At 45.0% G+C, this 26,322-nt stretch overlaps 1 protein-coding gene across 4 annotated transcripts in view; it reads left to right on the forward strand.

Annotated features, from left to right (window-relative positions):
- The first annotated feature begins 238 nt into the window (after nt 1-238).
- Nucleotides 239-26,322, forward strand: part of ARHGAP45 (Rho GTPase activating protein 45) — a 73,775-nt gene continuing 47,691 nt past the window's right edge. The window contains exons 1-7 of one of the 4 annotated variants that reach the window (XM_084825475.1): nt 475-543; nt 4,692-4,871; nt 12,090-12,396; nt 20,585-20,728; nt 23,390-23,474; nt 25,009-25,081; nt 26,152-26,230. In XM_084825475.1, the coding sequence (XP_084681601.1) occupies nt 4,758-4,871; nt 12,090-12,396; nt 20,585-20,728; nt 23,390-23,474; nt 25,009-25,081; nt 26,152-26,230 (802 nt within the window). In that variant the 5' untranslated portion in view covers nt 475-543; nt 4,692-4,757. Of the gene's footprint in view, nt 544-4,657; nt 4,872-12,089; nt 12,397-20,584; nt 20,729-23,389; nt 23,475-25,008; nt 25,082-26,151; nt 26,231-26,322 lie in introns of those variants that run through there. The other 3 variants (XM_084825476.1, XM_084825478.1, XM_084825477.1) reach the window with 3 other exon arrangements.

The raw sequence follows: 26,322 nt of genomic DNA on the forward strand, positions 1-26,322 counted from the left end.
GACAGCTTCAAATGATCTTGCAAATTAAAATGGAGAGAAAGAGACTGAATTTGGCCTACAAGGGGTAAAACAACAACAAAGAGGAAATTAGCAAGTTGTGGCTTCCTCCCAGTTTGAAACCGCCGCCGTGTGCGTACATATACACAGAGACCTTTTCCTGTGTAGTATTTCAGTGGTCGGGGTGTTGTTGTTTTTCAGACAGACCCAGCCAGGAAATAAGTGAGCAATCATGTGCTTTGAGCCCAGGCGGATGAGCAGACAGTGACGGCAGTCAAAACTGCAGTGTGTTCCCTTGGCAAGTGCGTTGGCAACCAGGCAACTTTGGGAGGCCAGTGCAAGGCCAGTGCAAGGAGCCGCATCCGGTGGATGGAAAGGAAGGGACGCCTGTTGGACAACTCCATCCGGGAGCTGGGAGTGCAACGTTGAGCTGCAGACGTCGCCTTTTGGCGGGGCACCATGTTTTCAAGAAAGAAGCGCGAACTGATGAAAACGCCCTCCATCTCGAAGAAGAGGGCAGGAAGTCCTGTACCCCCGGCCTCCTTGGTGAGTCACGGCATATCCTCCGATTTTGCAAGGATGAAAATACAGACACTCCTGTAACACCCGCATTTTTATAAGACGCGTGTTTTCTGCCTGCCAATTTCTACCCATTGCTGAGGTCTGCCTCCAGCATTTATTTACATTGCAATGGCCTGCACTCCACTGATTTGAAAGTGACGAGGGACTGTTTTGTTTAGCTTGAAAATATATTGAGGAGGGGGGATATAAGTGTCCTACAGTATACGACTGAGTGACCTCAGCATCTGCAAGGTGTGTGAAAGCCTTCCCCAAATTGATGTGTCGGAGTGCAATTCCCACCATCCTGAGCCAGGTTAGGGAAGGCTGGTATAGTACCTTGGTGTTCATGCACATGCATGGATGTGCATGCCTACTAAGGACTGGATGCATTCCCCATTCCCTCAGAGATACAGCAGCTAGAGACCCCTGCAGAATGACAGTGCAGTAACAAAAATTTTAACAGTATCCCCAAAGGTGACATCGGGAAAGGCCGGGGACAAGAATAAAGGTTGGTAGGAGCATAAACCCCCTCATTTCTTCTCCATCCAATATATGGTAAATTTATTTCTTCTAGATTAGCCTCTCCTGCATTAGCTTCTGAAGCAAGGTGAGTTAGACAACTACCATATAACCATTTCCCTAAAAAAGAAAAGGAACAAAGAATATTTGATAGAATGTTAAAGCCTGCAGTGGATCTGGCTGGACTTCTGGCCATTGTTTTTTCAGTGAACTGAAAGTGATTTGAGAGAAGTTTTGCTTCCCGTGGTGTACCCATGTGCCACTTTTGCCCTGTTTGATGCCTGTGGTCAAACAGAGCTAGCGGGCTTTTGAGACAGACAATACACAAGTCTGCTGCACCTGTATCACCAGAAGCAAGAAAGGAGGTGGCTGCACGCACCATGAGCAGCAGAGTCATGTTCAAACCGCCTTCAGCTCTCCAGAAAAAACAAACAAACCTCCCTCCATCAACACCTGCCATTTGAACCCCCACACAGGCAGAGAAATGAGGTTCAATGCACACCTGGTACAACAACATATGTAGCTGAATTTGTGAGCTTGTGAGCCAGGCAGCTCCCATCCACATGGATGAACATTAAAGCCAAAATAAGAACAGAAAACAAACTCCACTGGCTGAGACCTATTTAATCCAGCATCTGATTTCCCACATTGCATTGCATCCCTGCTGACCTGGCCTGTCAAGAGGGGGAGACAGCCTCCCAGCGGCTTGCTAATTCAAGTGTGGTGCTTCATGGAGGCAGCCTTCAGTCAATTCTGCCCAGCTCTTTGCTTTTCATTTCACTGTGTTCCTTCATTGGCTGCTGCTGGGCTGATTAATTACCTATGCATTTTCAGAGGTTCAGTTCCAGTTTCCTCTCATTATTTTATTTTATTTATTTATTTATTTTAAAACATTTGTATCCCGCCCTATATCATTAAGATCTAAGGGTGGCATACAGATGAAATCAATTTAAACGATATAAAACAATAAATAATTTAAACACCTAAAAACATATTAAACAAGCTAATGCCAATTAAAATCTAAAACAATAAGACAGTTAAAACAGAGTGCTACTTTAGGGAATGCATATTTAGCCCTCAAAGGCTTTGGTAAAAAGCCATGTTTTTACTTGGCACCGGAATGAAACCAATATCTGCGCCAATCAAGCCTCCAAGGGGAGGGCATTCCACAACCGTGGGTGCCACAGTGGAGAAGGCCCTCTCTCACGTTCCACCATAGCGTATGTCTCGCACTGGTGGGACTCTCATTACTACAGGTAGCAGGCAGAGTGTGCAGGAGGACTGCTCTCCTGAACTCCCAAATATGGTCCTGACCCAGTTCCCCTGAATCAGTCAGGACTCAGGAGCCAGCTATTAGCATGGTAATTGGGTGCTCATGAAGACACACACAGCCAATCACTGGTTGTGGTTTAGCCATCAAAGCTGGTGGCCATCACTACATCCTGTGGTAACAAATTCCATAGTTTGACTCTGTGCTATGTGAAGAAGCCCTTCCTTTGATCTGTCCTGAATCTCCCCCCAGTCAGCTTCATAGGATGACCCCAGGTTCTAGTATTTTGAGAGAGGGAGAGGCAGGGAAGTCTCTTTATCCCTTTTCTCTACACCATGCATAATTTCATAAAGGATATAAAATATGCTTATTTAACCAGTAACCATGCCTATTTCTGTTGCTGCGTGTTCTCAATGGAAACAGACGGATGACAGCTGTTATTCACGATCTTGAAGGTCGTACAAAAAAGCCAGCATCGTTTGTCGGGTCTAAATCCATGTTTTCCCCTTCCTCTGTCTTCGACTGTTGTCTCAGTTTTTCAAAACCTGTCTGACCAGGAAGGATCGCAGTGCAGGACAAGAGAAATGGCTGTTGTACAAGTTCTATCATGCCTAGAGTGGCCAGATTAAAAGAGAATACCTTTAATAGTTGTGTAGAAGAGGGAATTTCAGCAGGCTCTGGAAGTTGCAGCTGCTGAAATTCCCTCTTTTACACAACCATTAAACATACAGGAGCCCCTGTCTGGACACCCTAAATACCGTGCGCTTATATTGTGCTATATTAAAAATAAATAATTTACAGAGGCTGGAAGAAGCTTGCACAATGGCTCGGCAATGTATTGCACACAATGTATCAATATCAAAGAGTCTTGTGGCATCTTAAAGACCAACACACTTATTCTGGCATAAGCTTTCATGGACACGGTCCACTTCATCAAATGCATCTGATGCCAGAAAGCATATACCAGAATCTGGAAATTGTTACAATGTATCAAAAAGTTAATTCTGTCACCTGTGGCCTGAATCTAGACAAGGGGTTTTTTTTAAGTTCCACTACAGGTGTTAATTAGCTTATCAATGACAGGATGTTTGCATTATCACCAACACTGCTTTGTGAATGACCAGTGTGTTTGTTTTAGATACTTTTAAGCTCTGTTTGAAGTGGAATCTTGTCACAATATATCTGTTAGTGTTTAGGAACATTATTGGATCTTTTCATCTGAACTGTGCTTTGTTTGACTGCTGCAAGACTGCATGGGTGAGGTAATAATTGCATCTCTCAGTTTTACAAGAGGGTATCTTGCACTTGGAAATGCTTACTCTGTGGCTTGAAAAGGAGGTGTGCAGCCATACCCATGCATGCTTGTACTGTATCAAAATGTCATTGTGAAGCAGCTGGGAGCTTCATAATCTGAAATGAATGCTTAAAAAATCCCTTGTCCCAGCCTTGTTTCATATCATGAAATACAAGTTTATCTTTTAGCATATGCTAGAGGATGTGAAAGAAAGTGTGGGGAGGACAGAGTGGAGAAGTGTATTTACAGCATATTATTACAGTATGTAATTGGGGGTTTACGTTACTCATGTTGTATTTCTAAATGCACTTACTAGGGAACAAGCCCCATTGAACACAGTGGGATTCACGTGCATATGATTGTACTGTCAATTGTTCAAAAGAATCAATTTAAAACTTTTGGAGTGTTTTAAAAAGCCACCCTGATTCAATGATTTTTTCCCCCCTAAGTACTTCCCTCCCCCACCATCTCACATGCACAGGAATGCATGCTGGAGTGCATGCCTCTTTTAAGATGGTGCATGTTAGAAAGAACGCCTCTTCTAATATGGTACTTGCAGGAAAGAATGCCTCTTCCATGACCCATGCATGGATTAAAATATATATTAAAATATATAATATATCATATATATATATATATATATATATATATATATATGTATTCATCAGAACCACTGTTTTAGTCACACACAAATTTATCCCAATTTCATTTATTCATCTCTCCTTCAAAACTAACCGAGTTTTAGGCCGACAACCCTACTTCTAAACTTTATTATTTGTTTTCGCGAAATTTAGAAAAGGGCTGTAACTTTGCCCCAAAGAGGAAGTTGTCGGATCTAACTTCCTCTTGCTTCAGAGACAACTTGTGGCTTCTTCTCCCTGCCCCTTTCATAGCAACAGAGCTGGGCGGGTGGTTTGGTGGTCTATATCTTTGTTTTTAATCCTGCTGGCCTTTTTTCAGAGCTAGGGTGGGTGGAAACGCTCTTGAGACCCACCTTGGCAATGCAGATGTTTTGTAGGCCTTTAAATTATTAGCGCTGCCTCTTCCTAGATAGTGTGCGGTGGCTGAGCTGCCCGATCCTCATGCTGTTGAATCGCGGGGGTGCTTAATGAGAACATGAGTGGTAGAAGCAGCTACAGTCCGTATTCTACCGGACTCCGGAGGAAAGTCGTGAAAGCTGGGGGACACGTTCTGGATACTGTCTCCTGCAGAGCCAGCATGTGGCGTAAGGTAGGGTGACAGCTCTATAATATTCATGCCATGCCAAGAGTGTGCTCCAAAGGCCGTGCCAGAAGCATGCTCGAAATGCCTCGCAGGCGCAGCAGAAGGCAAAAAGGGAGGAATCGCGATCTGTAATGGATGGGCCGACGCTGACCAGGTTGTGTTGACTCAGCATAGCTGAGAGCAGAGGCTTTGCATGCTCAAAGGTCGCAGGCTTGGTTCCTGCCTTCTCCACTTTGTTTAAACAGGCCTTGGGCAGGGCAGCAAGGGAGCTAGGTTTTTGGAGCTCCCTGAACAATCAGGAAGGTCGGGAATCCTGGGCTAGGTGGACCGATGGCCTGACACTGTAGAAGATAGTTTCCTATGAGATAACATTGTCCTGCTTTGCAGGGTTGTTGTTTCTCATTATGTTTTATTGCAGGTTTTTAAACTATATCAGATATGTAAAGCCTATTAATGTATCCTGTTTAAAAATTGAAAGGCTAGTAACATCTAGCCAAGCTTTATGAAGTAACCAAGAAACTAAAATTTAAAAAAATCTTGCACAGACGTACCTTACACATTTCTTGTAAAAATTATTGAGGTAGTATATGAAGTGATTTGGTCCCTCTTGGGGGCAGGGGGCATAGCTTAGAGTTACAGCATATGCTCTGGAAGCAGAAATGGCCAAGTTTCATCCCTGACATCTGTGGTTACCAGGGGACCTTTAGAGAGGTTTTGAAGAGCTGCTACCACATCGGAGTGGGCTTGATGGTCCAGTGGTCAGAATAAAGGCAGCTAGATACTCTGCATATGCTCAGAAGTAATCTGTCCCTCACATAGCTCCAGCATTGGTAACAGGTTGCAAGGCCCATGCTCAAATCAATTAAGCTCTGTATGGGCTGGATAGGAAGTCAGCAGGTAGAAGGTGAGCAGGTGAAAGAGAGAGGGAGTCTTTGCAGAAACAGGAGATAGAAGCATCCCTGGTGATAAGAATGCAGGAGCCTGTGGCATGTCAAGGAGCAGAAAATGCTGATAAAAATCTCACCGAGTGACTGATGGGTTTAGTTTGGGGGGCTCCTGCTTCAGCCAAGCCCCCTCCTTCCAAGAAACAGATGAAGTAACCCAGACGTCCCCAACCTGGCACCCTCCAGATGTGTCAGACTACAACTCCCATCACCCTGTAGCCAGGCACATCTGGAGGGTGCCAGGTTGGGGAAGGCTGAAGAAACCCCTTCTAAACAAGAGCTTCTGAGTATCCAGAGAGCGTACCTTTCTTTTAGTCTGGGGCAAGGCAGCCATCCACCCTTATGTACTTACAGTGGGATAGTGGATCCACAGTGGGTTAGTGCTCGTAGGGACACAGTACAGGCACTTTTTCATTCCCAGGGGTGCTGATGTCATCTGCCACCCCGTCCGACTTCCCTGCTCCCTCTGAGCTTTGCTGCAATCCTCACAACAGCTGGAGGGAAATTGTTCCCTATTGCCATGCAAAGTGTTTTGGGCTGGCTTGGTCCTGAACGGGCAAGGAGGACCCATTCGCTTTGCAAAAGACCAGCTCGTGGCAGAGATGAAAACTGCTAGAGCTGGTTGGTTGATGTGGATCCACATAGCTGCCTGAATGTTTGGACTCTCCTTGTAGGGCGGGCTACGGGGATTGCCAGGATGAGCACCTGCATTTACCGCTGCAGCACTGATCGCTTAGAATTAGACTGATAACAGGGCCAAGAAGGTGTGAGCATATAACATTGATTCTGGCCCATCGCACTGGCTGCCTGTATGTTTCCTAGCCTGATTCAAGGTGCTGGTTTTGACAGAGAAAGTCTTACACTGCTTGGGACTGCAGAACCTGTCGGAACACCTCTTCTGGCGTGAACCTACCTGTTTACCTCTCCTCATCATCTAAGACCCTCCTCCAGGTGTCTCTTCCAAGTGTGTCTCAGAAGGTGGCAACAAGGGAGAGGGCCTTCTCTGTGGTGACCCCCCAATTGTATTATTTATTTACTTCCTTACTTCCTTACAATACTTATATACCACTCCACATCTAGAACAGATTTCGGAGTGGTGAACACAAAAGATAAAACAGTAAAAGAATAAAAAATTAAAACACCACCTTAAAATTATGCTTAAAAAAACACACACAACACCAATAGGAACCATGACTGGTCAATTAAGGAACACCTCTGGAACAGTGCTGTTTTCAGGAGGTGCTGGAAACAACCCAGTGGTGGTGCCTGCCTGATCTCCAGGGGCAGGGAGTTCCAAAGAAAGGGGGCCGCCATGCTGAAGGCAATTATAGAACAACAATCACCCAGCAAGACCTGCCTGGTGCCAAAATTGTTATCTTTTTATGCCAGGTTAAGACTTTCCTCTACCCTCAGGCATTTAGCAGCATTAGATAAGGTTTTAATTTGGTCCTGTTTTTTCTATTGGTTGATTGTTTAAAATTGTGTGTGTGTGTGTGTGTGTGCGCGCGTGTGAGTGCGTTTGAGTGTGTGTGTGCACTGCCTGTTTATATGTTTGTATGTCAACAGCTTTTATACTATGTATAGTACTGTATTTTTATGATTGTTAATCTTTGTAAATTGCCCAGAGAGCTTCAGTTATTGGGTGGTATAGAAATGTAATGAATGAATGAAAATGAATTAAGGAACACAGCAAGTGGGACAGGACCTTGTCCCCTCACCTATTTTTTGGAAGTACGACCCTCACAGAACACAGTCTGAATATTAGTATTCTTTAACTTTACAGGAGGGTAGGTCATCCTTACCCAAACTGGTACCCTTTGGCTATGCTAGTGGTCAGGATGATGGGAGTTGTAGTCAGACATTTGTAGAGAATACCATGTTAAGGAAGGCTACTATATGCATTTAAATTTTACACTCTGTCTATGTTTGCTGAGTTTCTGTCCTTCCACCTATTTTATAACCCTTTTACCTAATTTGCTGCCTGAAAGGACAGTTGGATGTTATGTTTCATATTTGTTGGCTGGCATAAATAAGGTTGAAACAGAACAAACAGCCAGATATTTTGCTGCAGCTATTAAGATGAGATCACAATTAATTCACGGCTGACAGTAATGCGGTTACTGGGAGATAAATGGTACAGACATTGGTTATAATGTAAAGTTGGTTGCTAATTTTATGTTATGTGTATGCATGTTTAGTTTTCAATTAATCTTTTTCCGATTAATTGTGTTATATAGTCTGTTCTATTTGTTTTACAAATCTTCATTTATCCCTGTTTTACTCTTTTCCTTTAATAACTGTTTTTATGTATCAATATCTAGAAAGTCCTATGGACAAAATAAACACTTTTGGATGGTTACGCTCCTTCTCGCACTCATGTCCAATAGTGAAAGTGGTGTAATGGGAAACGTGCAAAGTGTAGCTAGCATATGGCACAGAGATGGGACCTCCTCAGGCAACCACAGATTTAGTTTGGCGGTTAAAGAGGACATTTTTCATTAGCAAATGTGTTTATTTGGCCTGTTGTCCGAAATCTTAAGTTAGTCAGGTTTGACTTGACTCATCCATTTGTTAATCAATTTGATTAGCATAAATTTGATGATTTAACCATGCGATCCTCTCATGTTTACTCAGAAGTAAGTTCCACTGTGTGGGAGAGATGGGGGAATGCTTTGTTTTAGAAGAGCTACCCCCCCCCCATCCCTCATGTGCGTGCGTGAGAGGGAAGGGGAAATGCCTGTTCAGTCCCTCTAAGTACTTATATTAACAGTAACTAACAGTTTACGAATCTGCTACCCAGTTTATTTATTACATTTATATCCCGGCTTTTTTCCTCTTTAAGGAACTCAAGGTGGCATACATAACCCTCCTCCTCCTCTATTTTGTCCTCACAACAACAACCCTGTGAGGTAGGGTGGGCAGAATGTCTGTGACTGGCTCAGAGTCACCCAGTGGGCTTCCATGGCCGAGTGAGGACTAGAACCCAGATTTTCCAACTCCCAGTCCAACACTCTAGCCACTACACCACACTGGCACCTTTAATCCAGTCATCTTTTTAAATCGATCAAATGTTTTAAATCAATTAATCTAACAGCCCCGGCATGATTTTATTTTGCAACTAACTGAATGATCTGAGTATCTAAACCTGGTGCCCGCCAGATCCGCAGATGTGTGGTACTACAACTGCCAGTATCTCCCAGCTGGCTGGGGATGGTGGGAGTTGAAGTCAAAGTTAGGCAGGTGGTACACGACAGAGGGCCTTCTTGGTTGTGGCACCCTGTTTATAGAATGCCCTCCTGAAGAAGGCTCAACTGGCACTCACGCTGTTATCTTCAGGTGCCAGGAGGAAACATTTCTTTTCTCGCAGGCATTTTAGATGTTTAGGTTTGTATTGTCATATTTTATTCTAACAGCTGCCCTGAGAATTTTTTTTTGTTGTCACAGGGTGACATATAAAAAAATGAAACCCTAAACCTGTGCATTTAGAAGTAAATCTAGTGAGTTCAATGGAACTAAGGATGCAGTCTTATACACACCTACTGTGGATAAGCCCCCACGGAAGACAACAGAACTTAGTTTTGGGTGAAGTGGATAGGCTTACGCCATCACGCTCTCTCTAGGGCCCAATCCATATGGGTGATTTAGTGTGGAGAGCACGTCAAGGTCGTTTGTGACACATGACATTGTCAGCACTCCGCAGCAACCCTGCAGCATTCCCCTGAAAATGACTCATTTTCGGAAAGTCATTTTACTGCGCCTTTTTTCCTTAAGTGTGGCTCCTGCATGGTTCCTCTGCAGTATGCGCTGTTCCCCTTAATTAAATTCTGCATGCTGGGCATGCCTCGTGATGTGTCTGTGACCTGGTCAAGGGGCGGGGTTGTCTTTCCCCCCACCCCCCAATTCCTTTTTCCCTGCTACTGGCAGTAGCATGCTTTTTGGACACAGACTTAGGGTTATTTTCTGCCAGTTAGCACTAATTCACAGTAGTGGTATTTCATAGTAGTTCTGTTTCATTCTTTCAGCACTGGTGCTCCCCTTTCCTTCTCCATTTATTTTTGTACTTTTGCTTATATCATAGTGGTGCCATTTCACAATAGTGCTATTTTACTCTTTCACCACTGGCGCTCCCCTTTCTTTCTCCTGTGTTTATTTTTTACTTTTGCACTATATCACAGAAGCGCTATTTCACAATAGTGCTGTTTCACTCTTTCACCATTGGCACTCCCCCTTCCTTCTCCTCTGTTATCACAGTAGCACTATTTCGCAACTGTGCTGTTTCACAGTAGCGCTGTTTCACTCTCTCGCTACTCCACAGTGGCGTGCTTTGGATATAGGACACTTCTCCACTGTTTGTTTTTACTTTGCACAATGCAGCATGCAGCTTCTTATCAGTGTAAACATTCGAAGCATAGCGCACTTACGAAGACAAGTGGTAGATATGAGGGGAGAGGTGTGGGGTAAACTACAGGGACATAATTCATCTGTTCCATTAAACTTCTTTGAGCAGGGGAGGATGGACAGGGGCAGGGAACAAGCCTCTCCTCTTCACTGAGCAGCACCTACATGGTTGATGACCTTCAGTTATACTAGTGGGACTCCACCCACCATCCCCAAAGTAAGGCAGTTTCAAGTGCGGTTTGACCTGTGAAAGCAGGTTTTTAGGTAGTGTATACTCTGTTTATCTTGCTTCATGTGCTGCTGAATGACCAAAGTGATTTCATGAAGATCTGGATATAGCCCCAAAGCATGTCTCATACTCTTTCCACATAGATTGGGCCTAGGAAGAGTAAACATGGATTGCAGCCTAAGTTATAGAAGAGAGGGTATGGATGCACCCTAATGCTTGAAATTTTCGGCTTCAGTTTACATTTTAAAATGTAATTTTCTAGTCCTCTTTATTTATGCAAATTTGCAGAGGCATGGACTTTTACTTTTTTGAGGTTGCATGAACACATGAAGCTGTGCTGAGTGAGACCATTGGTCCTTCTAACCCAGTATTGTCTGCTCCAACTAGCTCCCAGGGCCTTCACAGCCATACAGTACGAAGCGGGGGGGGGGGAGGATTTTTTTTGCAGTTTCTGAGATGATGACCAAGATTTACGGAAGCACCAGTGTCTGTTTACTCACTGAAACACACTTGAGCAATTGTGAGTCTTAACAGCCACAAGATCCAATTACCCCACTCCAAGGGAACAGTTTCCTTCAATCTAGAATGTCAGTTTCCCTACTGCTTGCAAGGGGTGGGAAAGGAAGCCCCAGAGAAAAAAAAGCATTTAGGATAGAATCCCATATTCTGCCTATCCAGGACAAGAGATCTGTACACGGAAGCAGACTTCGATTCCTTTTCTGGGTCATCGTTGAGGCCCCTGCCTGAAATTTTCAGCTTTCCTTTAAAATGTTTAAGTCGTAATTTTGTAGTCCTCTTTATTTATGGAGTTATAAGAAGATTTACAGAGACAGAATTCTATCCAACGGCTACCCAAGAAGTAACACTGCCTTCTGGAGTGTTAGTCCAATCAGAAACCTGACAAACATTAGACCCTTATTTTAATTTTTAAATTTTATTCATATTTGACAGAGCAATCTAGCTGCCAAGCTCTGCTGACCAGAGGGAGTTAGGATGGGGCAGAGGTGCCTGGTGGCTTTGGAGGGCCCTGGGGCAAGACCCCTTCCACGGGTCCCCTCCCTCAGTGAATCTGCCTTCTTACCACCATCTTCACCAGCAGCGCTCCTCCTCCTCTCCCCCATCATTGCTAGCTCTGTCTTGCTTGACAGGCAGAGAGCCAGTGAGCAGGAGACCGTGACATGTCCTGCTCCTCTTTCTCGCCACCACCGTTGTCTGGGCCGGAGCGAGAGGCAGGTGAATAAGCAAGTTGCAGTGGAGAAGAGGAGGAGCAACTCTGGGGGCTCCTATCAGTGAGCCCCTGCTGGGGTGTGGGACCTTGGCAGGTGCCCGACCATGCCTATCCTTGACACCAAGGAGGTGCCCTCCACCAGTAAGTGGGGAGGGGCAAATCTGTCCTGGAGGCCTTGCAGGAAGTTTAGGATTGCTCTGTAATACAATTACATGACTCTACACACATCAGGCTACCTATATTCATGCTCAAGTTGTTCTGTAATGATACTTGGGAATCAGAGGATTTTCCCCGCGCCCCATATTACCTTCCTCTCTTGTTCCTTTGGCTTGGTCTGGCTTGTTTCTCCACTCCTGTAGCCCGCTCCCCTCCTCGCCACAGCATCTTTTGCCTGTCAAAGACGGAATGAATTTTGATTCTTGCAGGAGCTGCCCCGGAGAGATGGCCTGGAGCTGTCCGCATCCAGCCTGGTGGATTTGTCCTCATCGGCCACGACGGCCACGCTGAAGCGCCCCACCAGCCTGAGCCGCCACGCCAGTGCAGCGGGATTCCCCCTATCCCCTGCAATTCCCCGAGGGCTCGCCAAAGGACACAAGCCTCATGCCTCGTACAGCCCCAGCGAGAACAGCGAAGGGAGCCTGATGGAACCAGACGACATTTCGCACCTCCTGGCTGAAGTGGGTTACTTTGCGGAGCGCCTGGAGAAACTGAAGGACGTGGTTCTCCAGGAGGGTGAGTGCGCATTGACAGGCGCATAGTCCAAATGTTGGAGCGACAGCTCATAACCCAAAGCTTCATGGGCCTCCAACAACAGCTCGCTGCAGCTTTCAGTTAATTTGCATCTCACTGACACACTCGCACACCTTTGTTGACAACATGCATTGATAACACACTGCAAAAAAGCCATCTTGGTATGATTTATTGTACAATTGCATCAGTATTCCTTTTGGGCCGTGTTTTACTGATCGACACCGGCGCATCCAAGCATTGATAAAACACCACAGAGCAAGAACAGTGATGCAATCATACAATCAGTCCTACCAAGATGGCTTTTTTGCAGTGTTTTATCTATGTGCATTGGTAATTGGGTGGGGAGGGAAAGACAGAAATGAACTGAAGGTACTGAAAGATGTGGCAAACAGCACACATCTAGTGCTCTATACAAAATCTAGGATTTTTTTTTTTTTAAAGAACCATGGGAGATCCCTAAAGCATCAATTCCACTTCAGAAACATGACCAGGTAATTCAGGATGCCAAAATCCTACGGGGGTGGGGGGGGGAATCAGATGAAGAAGATTTGGGAGCATCCCTAGTTGATTTAGCCACCCAAAAATCTTTAATTAACGAAAGCCCCAGTAATAATTTTCTGTTATATAACACTCGCCTGTCCTGCTCGAAGTGCCTCCCCAGTATTACCTCAGTTATCCTTACAACAACCCTGTCAGGGAGGTCAATATTATGCCCATTTTGCAGATGGCGGAGCTGAGGTCAAGAGATTGCAGCTTGCCTAAGGTAATCTCTCAGGAGTTTATGGCAGAGTTGAGGGATCTCCATCTGCGAGCTCACACCTTTATCAGCCCTGAGAGTGGAGAATCCGTGTCTGTAGAGATTCTTCCTCTTCTCTCACCGTTGAGGAGGACTCAGGGATTCATCTGCCAGCCTACATGAAGGTTCTCCTGCCCCCCTGATTTCACACAGTTTTTGAGAACCGCGTTCCCAAGTCTGTCTGTCGCTACATCAGGCGAGGCAGAGGGGTTGCGATGAGTGGGATGGGATGGTACCATTTCCTGCCTCGTTGCTATTTTCATCCGTGTGCTTTTCCTGTTTATGCTGAGGCTGTGACAGCTGGTAGCGCCCTGATAAATCCTTCATGGGTTCGTCTCTGTGTATGTGTGCGCACCATGTGTGATTCTCCACTTCTTTCTGTAGGATCGAGACCATTCACCAGAGGTGCAGTTAGGCTTCGACATGGCTGAGACCCAGGGACCACCCCAGCCTGCCCAAATGACCACCTAGAAAATAGCAGGGCTCTGACAAATGGCCCCAGCACCAGCGCCATCACAGGGGTGTTGGGACCACTGGGGCTGACACTGCTGGCTGTACCACCCTTTCTTCTCCTTTAAAAAATCATATTATAGGCAGGCATGCTCATTTTATTATTTTTACTTTAAAAATATATTGTCCTTTTCGGCAACAAAATGGTGTTTATTCCCTTGTAAATGTGTCCAGCACCAGGGCAGCAAACTCTGTTTTATTTCCATGGTCATGGTGGTGCCATGATTTAAAATGGGAAACTGCACATGCTCAGATAATTACTTTTTAAAAAATCACGACTGGTGTTACTGATTTGGCCTTTGCTGAGCATTTCCCAATGAGCGTTCCAGTATTTAGGAAGCCGTCGGCTGCCAGTTAACTGTCCAAAGCTGATCAATACACTTCAGACTAAGGGTAGTATCCAATGTTAGTCCTAGGTAGAGTAGACCCATTGAAATGAACAGGACTTACGTTAGTTGTGACTAACTTAAGGCTCATTCATTTCAATGGGCCTATTCTACCTAGGACTGCCATTGGATACTCCCCAAAGCACACACCAAAAATTGTTTTAGGTGGATTCAATTTTGGTTTTGTACTTCCAAGAATTAGTAAAAGAAAAATCCTTTGATTCATTTTTCATTTTTATTAGAAATGTACTCATAACATCACATTAAAATATAACTTGCATAAAATAACATTAAAAAACATTTCTTGTTGTTAAACAGAGCTTTGCTAAAGATTCTTCGATTTTAATAGCTTAACAGGAAACAGAATTTCCTGAACATTTCTTGTTGTTAGACTTCTAGTCCTCATAGCTTAAAAAGGAGAGATCTTAACCTAAGTACCAAGTTCCCTATTCAGTACTCAGCTGATAGGTACACAGGCCTGGTGAACTTTTAATAAGCAGCTCTGCATTCCAGAATTAGAACATATTTATATTTTGTGTGTGTAGAAGTTACTTCATAGCTGATATTATTTACTGTCCCATGCTTAAGGCTCACAATCTTAATTATCTAATTGATATTAAACAGTCCTACAAAATTAGAACATACAAAAAAGCTTACATGCACACCTTTCAGGCTACATATGATTAATTCTGAATTGTATCTTTGAGAAGATAACTTCTTACTCAACATTTGCCAATTAAACCTATCTAATTAAACCTAATTCCAATTCCAAACCTAATTCCAATTCCAAGCCTAAGACCAATTAAACCTAATTAAACATAAGTCTATAATTTTTCCTAGACATCTGTATGTTACGCTTTTTAATGTATATACCTTACACAATATTGTTTGCTCATTAATGATAAGCAAACATTTTTGATCTGGAATAATAGTCTCACACCTGTTCATTACTCAAATAACTATTTGGCCCCAGTGATAGGGCTTTAACTCAGCATTTTCTCTTTGGATTCCAGCTCATCTTCATAATTATTTTTAATGCCAGTTACCCAGAATTCATTGTGAAACTGCTTGTGTCTTTGTGTATCTTCCCTTTAATACAATTACTACTTTTTATTTATTTACATTTTTAAATTCATCATTAATATTTGGCATTTGTATTTCATACTAAGGGTGGGGAGGAAATAGGGTGACTGAAGTGATAAAGGGGCTGGAGCAACTCCCTGATGAGGAAAACTTACAACATCTGGAACTATTTAGCTTAGGATGTGGAAGGGGAGACATGATAGAGGTGTACAAAATTATGCATGGTGTAGAACAAGTGGATAGGGAGAAGTTCTTCTTCCTCTCTCATAATATTAGAACCCCGTGGGGTCATCCCATGAAGATGAATAGTAAGAGATTCAAGACAGACAAAAGGAAAGACTTCTTCAAATAGTGCAAAGTTAAACTATAGAATCCACTACCACGACCTAAAATCCCACAACTTTATCAGGGCTTTCTGCTTCCTTTTAAAATGCAGGATCATGACAGGCTCCCTTTACGCACGCTTCCCTTCCCTTCCCCACCCCACCCCTTTCCCTCCTTATCTGCATGTCCTATATGCTTTATTATACAGCCACCAGATGGTGCTGTGGTCTATTTCCTCTTATGGCGTAATTTCCCCTTTTCGTGAGGCAACTCAGCGTGCTGTATTTCAATAGCTGCTGATCTCTGATCTTTTAAAAATGGGATAAAAGTCAGTTAGTGCGGGAGACATCCTGAAGGTTGACGACGTCATGGAAAGGGCCCGCAAACTTCCCGTGAGTGAGCAATCTCAATAGCAGGATAAAAGCCCCCTGTGGAGAAGCATGTAGTGATGGTTGCCAACTTGCCAAATTGGATGGCTTTAAAAGGATGGAGGAGAAGCTTATCAATGGCTACAAGTCTTAATGGCTGTATCTGGTACATCCAGTATTCGTGGTGGCATGCCTGTGTACACCAGTAGCTGGGGAACATGAACGGGAGAGTTCTGTTGCACTTATGTTTTCCCAGGCAGGTGGTTGGCCATTATGTGAACAGAGTACTGGGCTAGATGGACCCTTGGTCTGATCCAGCAGGGCTTTTACATTCTTAAACAAGCATAGAATTGTGGTTCTTCCATGCAAATTGCCCCCCTATTTCCTCGCCACTCCTCCCCACCCCGGCCACATCAACTTCTCCGATAATCTGTTCCAGGGGTGATTCATACTTGTGTAACAAGTACCGGATGGGAGATGCAAGTGTCGCATTCATTACCCAGGATGATCAGTCATGGGCATGACACAAGGTTATCATGTAGTAGAGAAAGGGAGAAAGGGCAAACAACATTACTGGAGCAGGAGGGCCACTCTGCTTCCAGCACACAGGACTGTTTTGTTTACTCCCTCCGAAGTTAGATCGCTGGAGAGTTTTGCCTGCTTCAAGCAGCACCCTCAGAGCGCTCAGTCTGGACCTGCATTTCCTCTCTGAGCTTTGGCGGGGCAGGGAGTACAAAACAGTTCTGCCAGTGTGAAGCAGAAACAGGATGAACCAATCCCTGGAGCGCTTTCTCAGTTAAACGAAGTTTGGTTGGGCTCATTGATTGACTGATTGATTTAGGGCACACTCCTATGCATGTTTAGACAGAAAAAACACCTACAGTTCCTGGCATTCCCCAGCCAGCAGTGATGGGAGTTGTAGGGCTTTTTTCTGTCTAAACATGCATAGGATTGCACCCTTGAAGTATCTTTATGCTTGGAGCGGCTTACTATCAGTGAAAGACTTTTAGTTTTTTGTAAAATTAACAAAGCAAAAAATGAACGAAGAAATGCATGAACCGTCATACCAAGGTTCAAAAGGGTGCCTGCCTGATGGTTAAGCCAACATTCAAGGTTCAAAAGGGTGCCCTTCAACTCTCCAGTCCTATGGCAATGAAGGACTAAAACTGGATAAAGCCACTCATCCCCAAGTTATCATCATTGCTTTCCCAATAAGCAATGTGAGGCAGGGGCCGTTCAAATACCCAGTTTTTTAGATGCAAGAGCCAAGGCTCAGAGAGAGAGAGAGAGAGAGAGAGACTGATTGTGAGTCAGGCTGTATCCCTTCACGTCCAGATCCATTCAATCTGCAACTGCTTTGAGCGTTTCTCTGCTTTCTAACTCTGGCCACAGAGGTGAGAATGCAGCAGGGACAGGGATTATTCTTGTGTGAGATTGCAGCAGGGACAGTGCAGCAGGGAAAATGGGGGCCAGCAGAGTCAGGGTCACGGATGGGATGGGATGGGATGGGATGGGATGGGTGGCCGGGTTATCTGAAAAGCCACAGGGAAGAGGCTGGCTTCCTTCTTTCCTACTTCCCTTCCTGGCGGTAAACAAAACATCCTGAGGAGGAGCTTGGCAAGCTTACTGGGGTGGGGGCAGAACAGGCATGGCTTGCTCTTGTGAGAGTACCTGAGTCTTCAGAAATCTTTTCCAGCATTTCCTGGCACAGAGGTTAATAGGATCAGGGTCACTTGCTCATATCTGGAGGTAGAGCTATACTTAAGGCCTCAGGACTGCGGGCCAGTAAAAAAGTTGGCAACCGTAGGGGATGGTGTAGGCGGAATGGTGGGAATCTCTGGGCGTGCGCTCGCTTGTTGACCTCTCTATCTCACACTGGGAAAGTTGGCTGCCTGGCTGCCCTCCTAGATAGCAGCGATGACAGAAAGACGAGTAGCGCTGGACATTGTGGGACTTGATGCCGGACACACGGCGTGGAACTAGCAGCCTCTGTTCTGGGCTGAATGGAAGGAAAGAAAATTCCCAAACTGTGCTCAAGGGGAATTCAAATCTACTGAAGAAGAAAGGGTGGAAATCACAAATAGACCATGGTTGGTTGTTTTTTTTTTAAATGTAGTTTTTATTATAACGTTTCAACAAAAGAAAAAGGAAGGAAGGAAGGAAGGAAGTGGCTGCATAGTTTTGAGTATATCAGTTTCAATGCATGCATATGAGATAGATAGACAGATATGAAAATATAGGTTTTGAAGAACTATACATAAACTTCAACAAAAGCAGACAAAATATCCAAATAAGTATTCATTCGCAGGTGGTGTCTATATATACTACCCGTTAAATGTTGGAAGTGTTGCAAGGTCCTCAATTCTTTGCATTATAGGAGATGAGCATTTATCCTTCCAATGTTTTAATATCAGTCTTTTAGCTGTCAGGAGGGCATGGAGAATCAATTTGTGCTGATTGTGCATTAACTTCCAGGAAGCAGGTAGACAATTTAAGAGGATGTGTACATCAATAAATATTAAAGTGTGTTCCAAAATGAAGTTCATCTCTATGATGACTTCCTCCCCAAAAGAGGCAACTATTGGGCATTTCAAAAAATGATTAAAGGACCATTAGGGAGGGGCCATAGCTCAGTGTGACAGAGCACATGCTTGGCATGCAGAAGGTCTCAGGTTCCATCCCCAGCCTCCCCAGGTAGGGCAAGGAAAAAAAATCCTGCCTGAAACCCTGGAGAGCCGCTGCCAGTCAGTGTCGACAATACTGGGCTAGATGGACCCAGGGCCTGACTCAGGAGAAGGCAGCTTCCTGTGTTCCTATGTATTACACCTCCAAAAATTACCTGAGTTAGACAAACCTTTATTAAAGAGACGTTGCAATGTCTAATAGACACAAAACAAATGTTTTTGCTGAATAAAATGCAACCTGAGATCCACAGATGCATCAGATACAGACAATACGGTTCCCCATTCCATTCCTGCTTAAGATGTTCTATATCATATTTATCCCCCAATAACAAGTATTTCTAGACATAGATCGTAGTCGATTTGCCCAATGGGCCTCAATAAGTGCTTCTAATAGCAAAGGAGACTCTGAAGCTGTAAAGGCAGCTCGTGCTTTCCCTTCACAATCAACACCACAACAGATGAAGCTTCAGGCTAATACAACTTAATTTTGTTAGAGCCTAGTCTCTCTACAAATGCAGGTTCAAGAAAAACTCTCAGGCTGCCTCCAGGCTCTAAACAGCTAATCAGTCTCTAAGCAGAGGAGATGAACCAGAGGGAGAAAACGTTGCCGGCTGTTTGGGGTATGAACCTCCCGGCCAAGCTAGCTTTGCAATGAACTTCCTCCCTTAGGGTGGCTTCCTCCTACATTGGCTTCCAAGAATGGCTATCCGGGCAGAGCATCTAAGCCCTGCCTCTAACTTTTCCTGCTTAGCTTTGCGAAGCACCCTAGCATCTCTCAAGTCACGCCCTCTTCCTCCTCCTCCTGCTCAGAAACTTGAGTTCCTACAATGGAGGGAGGGAGCAGGGACTGAGCCTGGGCCATCTGTTGTCAAGGTCTTGGGAGGACTCTAACCTTTCCCATAACTTTTCCCACTTAGCTTTGCAATGCACCCTAGCATCTCTCAAGTCACGCCCTTCTTCCTCCTCCTCCTCGGAAACTTGAGTTCAGACGGTGGAGCAGGAGCTGAGCCTGGGTCATCTGTTGGTCAAGGTCTTGGAAGGACTCTCTTCCAGCGTTTTGGCTCACTAGGGAGGGTACCTCCCCTGGCCTCTGATCTAGCTGTTGCTCCAAGTCTGATTCAGAATCAGAGCTGTCAGATATGTCAGGGCACTTAGACTCAGAGCCAAACATCTAGCAAATGTTGCAATTTTAAGTATTGTCATTCAGCCGTAGCAGGCAAGTTGTATTTGGCACGCAAGGCTGAGAACGACAACAACTCATCATCAGCACCCACCAATTGATCCAAGGTAAAAGTCGCCTTATCCCTCCACGTCCGCTACAAAAACATTTCCTTACCCCATAAAAATATGGGGAAACCCAGATTTTTACATCTCGGTTTCCCCATAGCATCCATCAGCATGAGAAAATGGATCAAAATGTTATTGGCATGACATTATATGCCACACATCTCTAACAGCCATAACTGTGGGAGAAACCCTATCCATTCTAATATGCCTAGAACCTAATGCCATCCATTTAGACAGAGGGTCCAGGCAAAAAGATTCCAAAAATGAACAAGGTGGGAACTCTGACCTAATGGAAAAGAACAACATTTAGTTCAAGTCAACAAATAAGGCCAAGGATCTATAAAACTAGATCTGGAAAACCAAACCTCCCTTCTTTAATTGGAAGTTGCATCTTTTTTAAAGATAATTGTGGCAGAGAGGACCCTTCCCCTGCCATTATGAAACAAAGCATTGATTTCTTAAAAAATAAATTGCCAGTATAGATAGAGGAATTCCACGTATAACATAAACAATCCAAGGTGCAATATTCATCCAAATTCATGCCCAAATTCTGCTTATCAAGGATTGTTGCTAGCTTTTCCGAACATTCTCTGTCAGGTTGCCTGTGCCTTTACTAGCTGCATGGCACGCAGAAATTCAACTGGCAAATCTTGCCCCAGAACTGCACCATCAGGCCATTCCTCTCCCCGCCCCCCCCAAACGCACACATACTGACCCTTCTCTCTTTTGCAGACGGGCTGGAGTCTCGGCGCCCTCTTGCCCACGAGTGTCTGGGGGAAACCTTACGAGTTCTCCGACAGGTCATCAGCAAGTATCCTCTGCTCAACACTGTGGAGACCTTGACAGCAGCGGGGACCCTCATATCCAAAGTCAAAGGTCAGTGAATATTACCAGGGACAGTCTCTGGGCTTCTCCACATGGGGCTTTCATCCTGTGATTGAGATTGGTTATTCATGGAAGTTTGCGGGTCCTTTACATGGCGTTGTCAACTTCCAGCACTTCTCCTGTGCTTTCTGATCATTTCTGCAGCTTTATTTGAAACGGAGATAATGAGGTAATAAAAAGAAGCAGTTTGCATTTATCCATGTAAAGAGGAAGTGATGCTAGAACAGCCCATATGGCTGTATAATGAAACATATAGAACTTGCAGATAAAGCCAATCGTGCAGACAACAACAACAACCAGGAAGTGTGTATGAAGGAGCCCATCTTAATCCTGCAAAGAATCCGGAAGCAGAAGCCCCAGTAAAGTTGCAGGATAAAAAACCTGATGTGGAGAAGCCCTCTGTTTTCTGAAGCCTGGTAAATGGCTGCCCAAATTTTCCTTTCAGGGAGAAGATGGGCATGTCTTTTAAAAAATATTGCTTGCCTGAATTGCTAGAGACATCTTCTGGGTCCAGCATTCTTCTCAGGGTCTCCAGAAGTGAAATCTCTGAGTTGGAGCTGGATGCATCCACCCACGTGGACAAATGTGCATGAACATTAAGCACCCCTGCAGTGCGCATTTCCACATTCGGGAAGTTCATTTTGCACGAACACATAGGATATTTATGGCTTTTTTCAGTATATCTTTTTAAAACGGGTTATACTGGATATCTGTTTTAACACCCAGGCTTGAAATGACTGCCACTGAAAACAAGGGCAGTCAATGACTGTTGGACAAATGGCTACTTAGGAACCACTGTACACACGTATAGAAAGCCTGGTCCCCGTGAAATGTACGGATCTTGACTCTTACACTATATTAATCCATTATTTCCCCACCCCCATATTCAAATACTGGATCCTGGGAAATGTTATTCAATCTGCATCTTTAAATAAACTGACCTAATTTGCATTTCCTGGACTAATATGTAGATGAGAATCCAATTATCCTTTGGACTGTGCACTTCTCCGAATTTTGCGATGCAGTTCTCAGATCAAAAATGCATATTGTGGGGTGGGGAGGAAATGCATACATTGAGTGTTCATGCATTAAAAAAAAAACCCGCATAAACAAGGAAGGAACAGACTTATGTTTGAACGCATGCAAAACTGATGGATCCATTCATCCCCGCTGTTCGGTTTAGGGATTTTTAGGAAAGCCAAGATGCAAAAGAAAAAAAAAAGATGGCAAGTGAGATACCTACACGCTATTGCCTTAAAATTCATCACAATTTAAACACATTGCACTAACCTTATTCTGTAATATATTGCCATCATATTAGTTCTGTATCAACTTCCCACAGTATTGTGAAACTGCCTTTTGTGGGGTATAAATAAAGAGTGTCCTATAAGAGCAGCAAGGGAGCCTTAACTGCACACCGGAACCAAAATATTTGTGAGTGGTTGCTCCTCTGGCTTCCTGTACCCTGAACAGTTAACCACAAGGTATTAGGAGTCTCTCTTCAGTGAAATCTACCAGTGGGTTCCTCAGTGGTGTTGGAGCTTTGAGGAAAAGGAGCTTAAGGCAGAGACAGATACATCCTCCCTCGCCCACCCCAAAATCAAGCTGGATACTCAAGTCTTCTTTAATGCATATAGATGATTGTCAAATGGTCATTAAAATAGAGTGAGAAAAAGACTCAGTGTCAATTGAGGATCCACATTTGAATTGCTTCAGCACTGGGGCCCTTTAGCCCAGTGAAGCATTGCTTTTCCTCAACCAGCTGGAAGTGGTAGTAAAACAATGCTTCCACAAAGCACTAAAGATATCACTATATTATGTGGCAAAGCCTCTCCCCATGCCCTTCTATAATGTTTACTCAGATGTAAGTCCCATTCAACAATGGTCCCCTGCAACTTGAATTAGAAGCTTCCTCCTTGTGTTTTCTGTCCCTGTTTACACAGTGATGGATTGCCCCTTAATTGTCTCTTCATTACACAGTTCTTGTTCTCTGTGGAGGGGGACAGGGCTTTAATTATGGATTTCCTGCCCTATTGTGAAATAAATAGCGCTGTTTTGCAATTAGAAGTAAAGAGGAAACTCATAATTAAAGCCTCCTCATAGGAAGCAGGAACTAATTAAGGGGCAAATAACAGGACAATTCATCCTTAATGCTGCTGCCACATCAAACAGAAGCAGTAATAGTGACAGAAGCTGCAAGGAGGAAGCTTCTAACAAAAGGCACAGTGGCCTCAAATAGCCACAGTAGTGCTTTGTTGATATGTGGGTGTTTAGAACAGGGCCACTTCTTCTAGAATGCTCTTCCAGGATTAGCCCACTTGGCCTCCCCTGTAGTTGTTCTTCATCCTCAATAAACACCTTCTGGTTTCACCAAACGTACATGGTTCAAAGTTCCCAACTCTCTCTCTGTTTGATATACCTTTAAGTTTTTAATCTTTTATTGTCTTTTGCCAATAGTTGCTGCTTCATGCTTAAATAATATTATGATTCAGTTCTGGGATACTACATTTTTTTAACCTTGGGGCGTGTGGGAAAACACGCTCAGAAACATATCCCATCTAAGGTAGTACAACTCCAAAATTCCTGTGTGGTGTATCATGGAGAATTGCCTGAGAGAGACCAATTCTGTTTTCTCCCAACCTTAATATGCAGGTTTCCATTATGAAGTCAATAATGAAGCAGACAAACGGGAGTTTGAGAAGGCCGTGGAGATGATTGCTGTTTCCTTTAGTAGCACGTAAGCAAATGATTTTCCTGAGGGTGGCTGTCCAGGACCCACACTTGGCCTGAGAGTTAAGCCAGGGCGTCGCACGTGTGTCTGCATGTTGACCTGGGCTTCTTGAAGATGGGCTTCTTCTTGGAGCTTCATTGCACCAGGCTTTTTATTCCACAGTTTACTGGGGCTTCTGTTTCTGCATTCCAAGCGAGAGAAAGATCAGCTCTTTACACAGAAAAGTTCTCTGCAAGCTCGGGGCGGAGAGCGAGCCATGCCTTAGTGGATCTCCTGAGGGATTCAAGTAGCTTTCATTCACTCATGCTCTCTTGCTGCAAATCAGTGTGTAGGGGGTGGGGGGGTGGCTTCGTTGCTGTCAGCTGTTTACATGGGGGGGGGGTCACCATCTTTTTCTTCTTCCTCTCCCGGCCAGCTCCGTGCTGGCTTTGAGCCTCTCCTAACCCAGCCAAGAAAACTCGCCTCCCAGCCCAGGTCAACAGGCAGACACGCTGGCAGTTGTGATTTTCTGGCTGGGGCTGATGGCAGTTGTGGTCCAACCATATCTACAGAGCGTCCGGCTGGGGAAGGCTGAACTTGAAAGTTGACAACAGCACCTAGTCCAGCCCTTTGCACGGTACAGCACAGTCCCACGCTTTCCCCATTTATCACGCTTTTAAAAAGATCAGAGATAAGCTGGAACTTTAAAAAAGCGGGATTTTGCCAGTGTGTAATGTTGGCATAGCGCTATAATTCACCCACTACATGGCGCTGTTTCATTGAACATATAGAGCATTGCCGAGAAAGGAAATGTTCAATTCCATACCACGCGCTCACTGTCTAAAGGAGCCTGTTGTAATCCTGCAAAGAAAGCAGAAGCAGAAAGCCCCAGTAAATTTGCAGGATTTTAGCCTGGTGTAGAAATGCTTTATGACTGTATGAGGATGCTGATACGAAGCAAATCTCTGAAAGGTAGAACTGGAGAAGCTCCCTTACCCAAAGAAGAGCAAAACAAGGGAATGGTTGCCATAGAGAAGGTCTGCTTGCTGGATATTTTATATTTTTAAGAAATGGGCAGTGGTTTTTCATGTTGGGTTCAAGGGGATGATGGAGAAACGGCAGCAGGGAGCTGATTTGCAGATCTGCGTGCATCACTGGATGTTTGACTGAGGAACACTCAGCGTGCAAACCGCACTTGGCTGCAAGTGAGGAGACATCGTGTGATGGAACCTTCCTCTCCTTGGCAAAGGATTTGCGGAAGACTCTAGACTGGCCTTCAGGTGGAGCGGAGTGGGGTCTCCACGGAATTGCAAGCCTCTTCCTCCAAAGTGGTTGCTCCAGAGTCTGGGTCAAATGGGATTGGCTTGCAGGCTGGGGGATGATGGAAGTTGTAGTCCAACACATCTGGAGGCCATCCAGTTGTGGAAGTGTGTATCTACTGCAAGCAGCGTTGGGACACAAGCCCCTTAGCTCACAATGTCCTTTTAATGCTCCACGGTGGCTTTCGGCACTTCCTTGGGTCCTCCCCCTGCTTTATAATCCTAATTTTCTTCTTTTCCAGAGTCTCCGAATTCCTCCTGGGGGAGGTGGACAGCAGTACCCTCCTCTCCATCCCGCCCAGTGATCAGATGCAGGTGAGGGGAACCAGCTCGTTCCGCAGAGGGGCCTGTAGCTCCATGGCGGAGCCCCCGCCTTGCACTCGGAAGGCCCCTGGAAAGGCGTCCCGGCCTGCAGCTGTGTCAGATTGGGCAACCTCGGGCTAGATCAGCCTCCCCAAACCTGGCGCCCTCCAGATGCTTTGGACTACAACTCCCAGCATTCCTGGCCACGCTGGATGGGGCTGGTGGGAGCTGAACTCCAACACATCTGGGGGGCACCTGCTTGGGGAAGGCTGGCCAGATGAACCAATGGTCTGGCTCTGTGTAAGGTTGACTGACCATCCACAGGCCCCACCCCTGACTTATGGGTCCTGCCCCTTCGCTGCCAGGCACTGCCTCCTGAGTCACAGGAGGACCTGGCCTCCCCAGAGAGAACTTGTCCCGAAGGTGAGTGGTGGTATGTATTCCTTGGAGGACACCTGGGCTAAAACCTCTCTCCGCCACCCACATGGAAAGCAGATTCCCCGGGATCTTGAGTCCCTGTATGCCCTGGTCGTGGGCTGCTAAGGTTTGGAGGTGCCGCGGAAGTGATAAGCCAGACCCAGGTTTGCTTACAAGGAGCCATTATTGAGTACTTACAGCACACAGGCGTACCCAAGGGTTGGATCAGACAGCTTCTCTGAACCCAGAGCCAAGGGGTACGATGGGTCTTATACCATACATGTCAGCAGTGAGGCAGCACAGCAGGAGCACGCGTTAATTAGCATTCATCTGCAACCTTCCCAGCTCAGGCTAACAGCGCTTGTTCATAAGGAAAACCATCAGAACTTTCCCATGCTGAGGACTGAACCCAGGACTTCTTGCTGGCACAAGGAACTGGAAGCTGCAGTAAACTACAGACACAGCACTCTAAATATATGCATTTTGAAAGTTTTAAAAACCCAGGAGTGCTAATGTGTTAGTTCCACTTCAGAAACCAGATCAGCTGATTCAGTGCTCCAAAATCTTTGAGGAGGGAGGTGAAAAAAGGAAGAGAGGTGGCACCTCTCAGAGGCGTCCTCAGAGACTTTAGCACTTACTACTTTTTCCTCTTCCCCCTCCCACAGTCTATGGAAAACCTATATGGAGGAATTACTGGACAGGGACTAGAAGAGGTGCCGGACAGCATGAAAGACTTCATTTCAAGTGAGTACGGCTTTACTGTGGCTCTCCATTTCTTCATGTCTTTCCCCTGCTCTACATTAATGATAGACAGACAGACATTGAAAAAACCCTAC

Source organism: Heloderma suspectum, chromosome Z (assembly GCF_057233095.1).
Source record: "Heloderma suspectum isolate Gila_16-S chromosome Z, 16-S_ref, whole genome shotgun sequence".
Classification (NCBI taxonomy): domain Eukaryota; kingdom Metazoa; phylum Chordata; class Lepidosauria; order Squamata; family Helodermatidae; genus Heloderma; species Heloderma suspectum.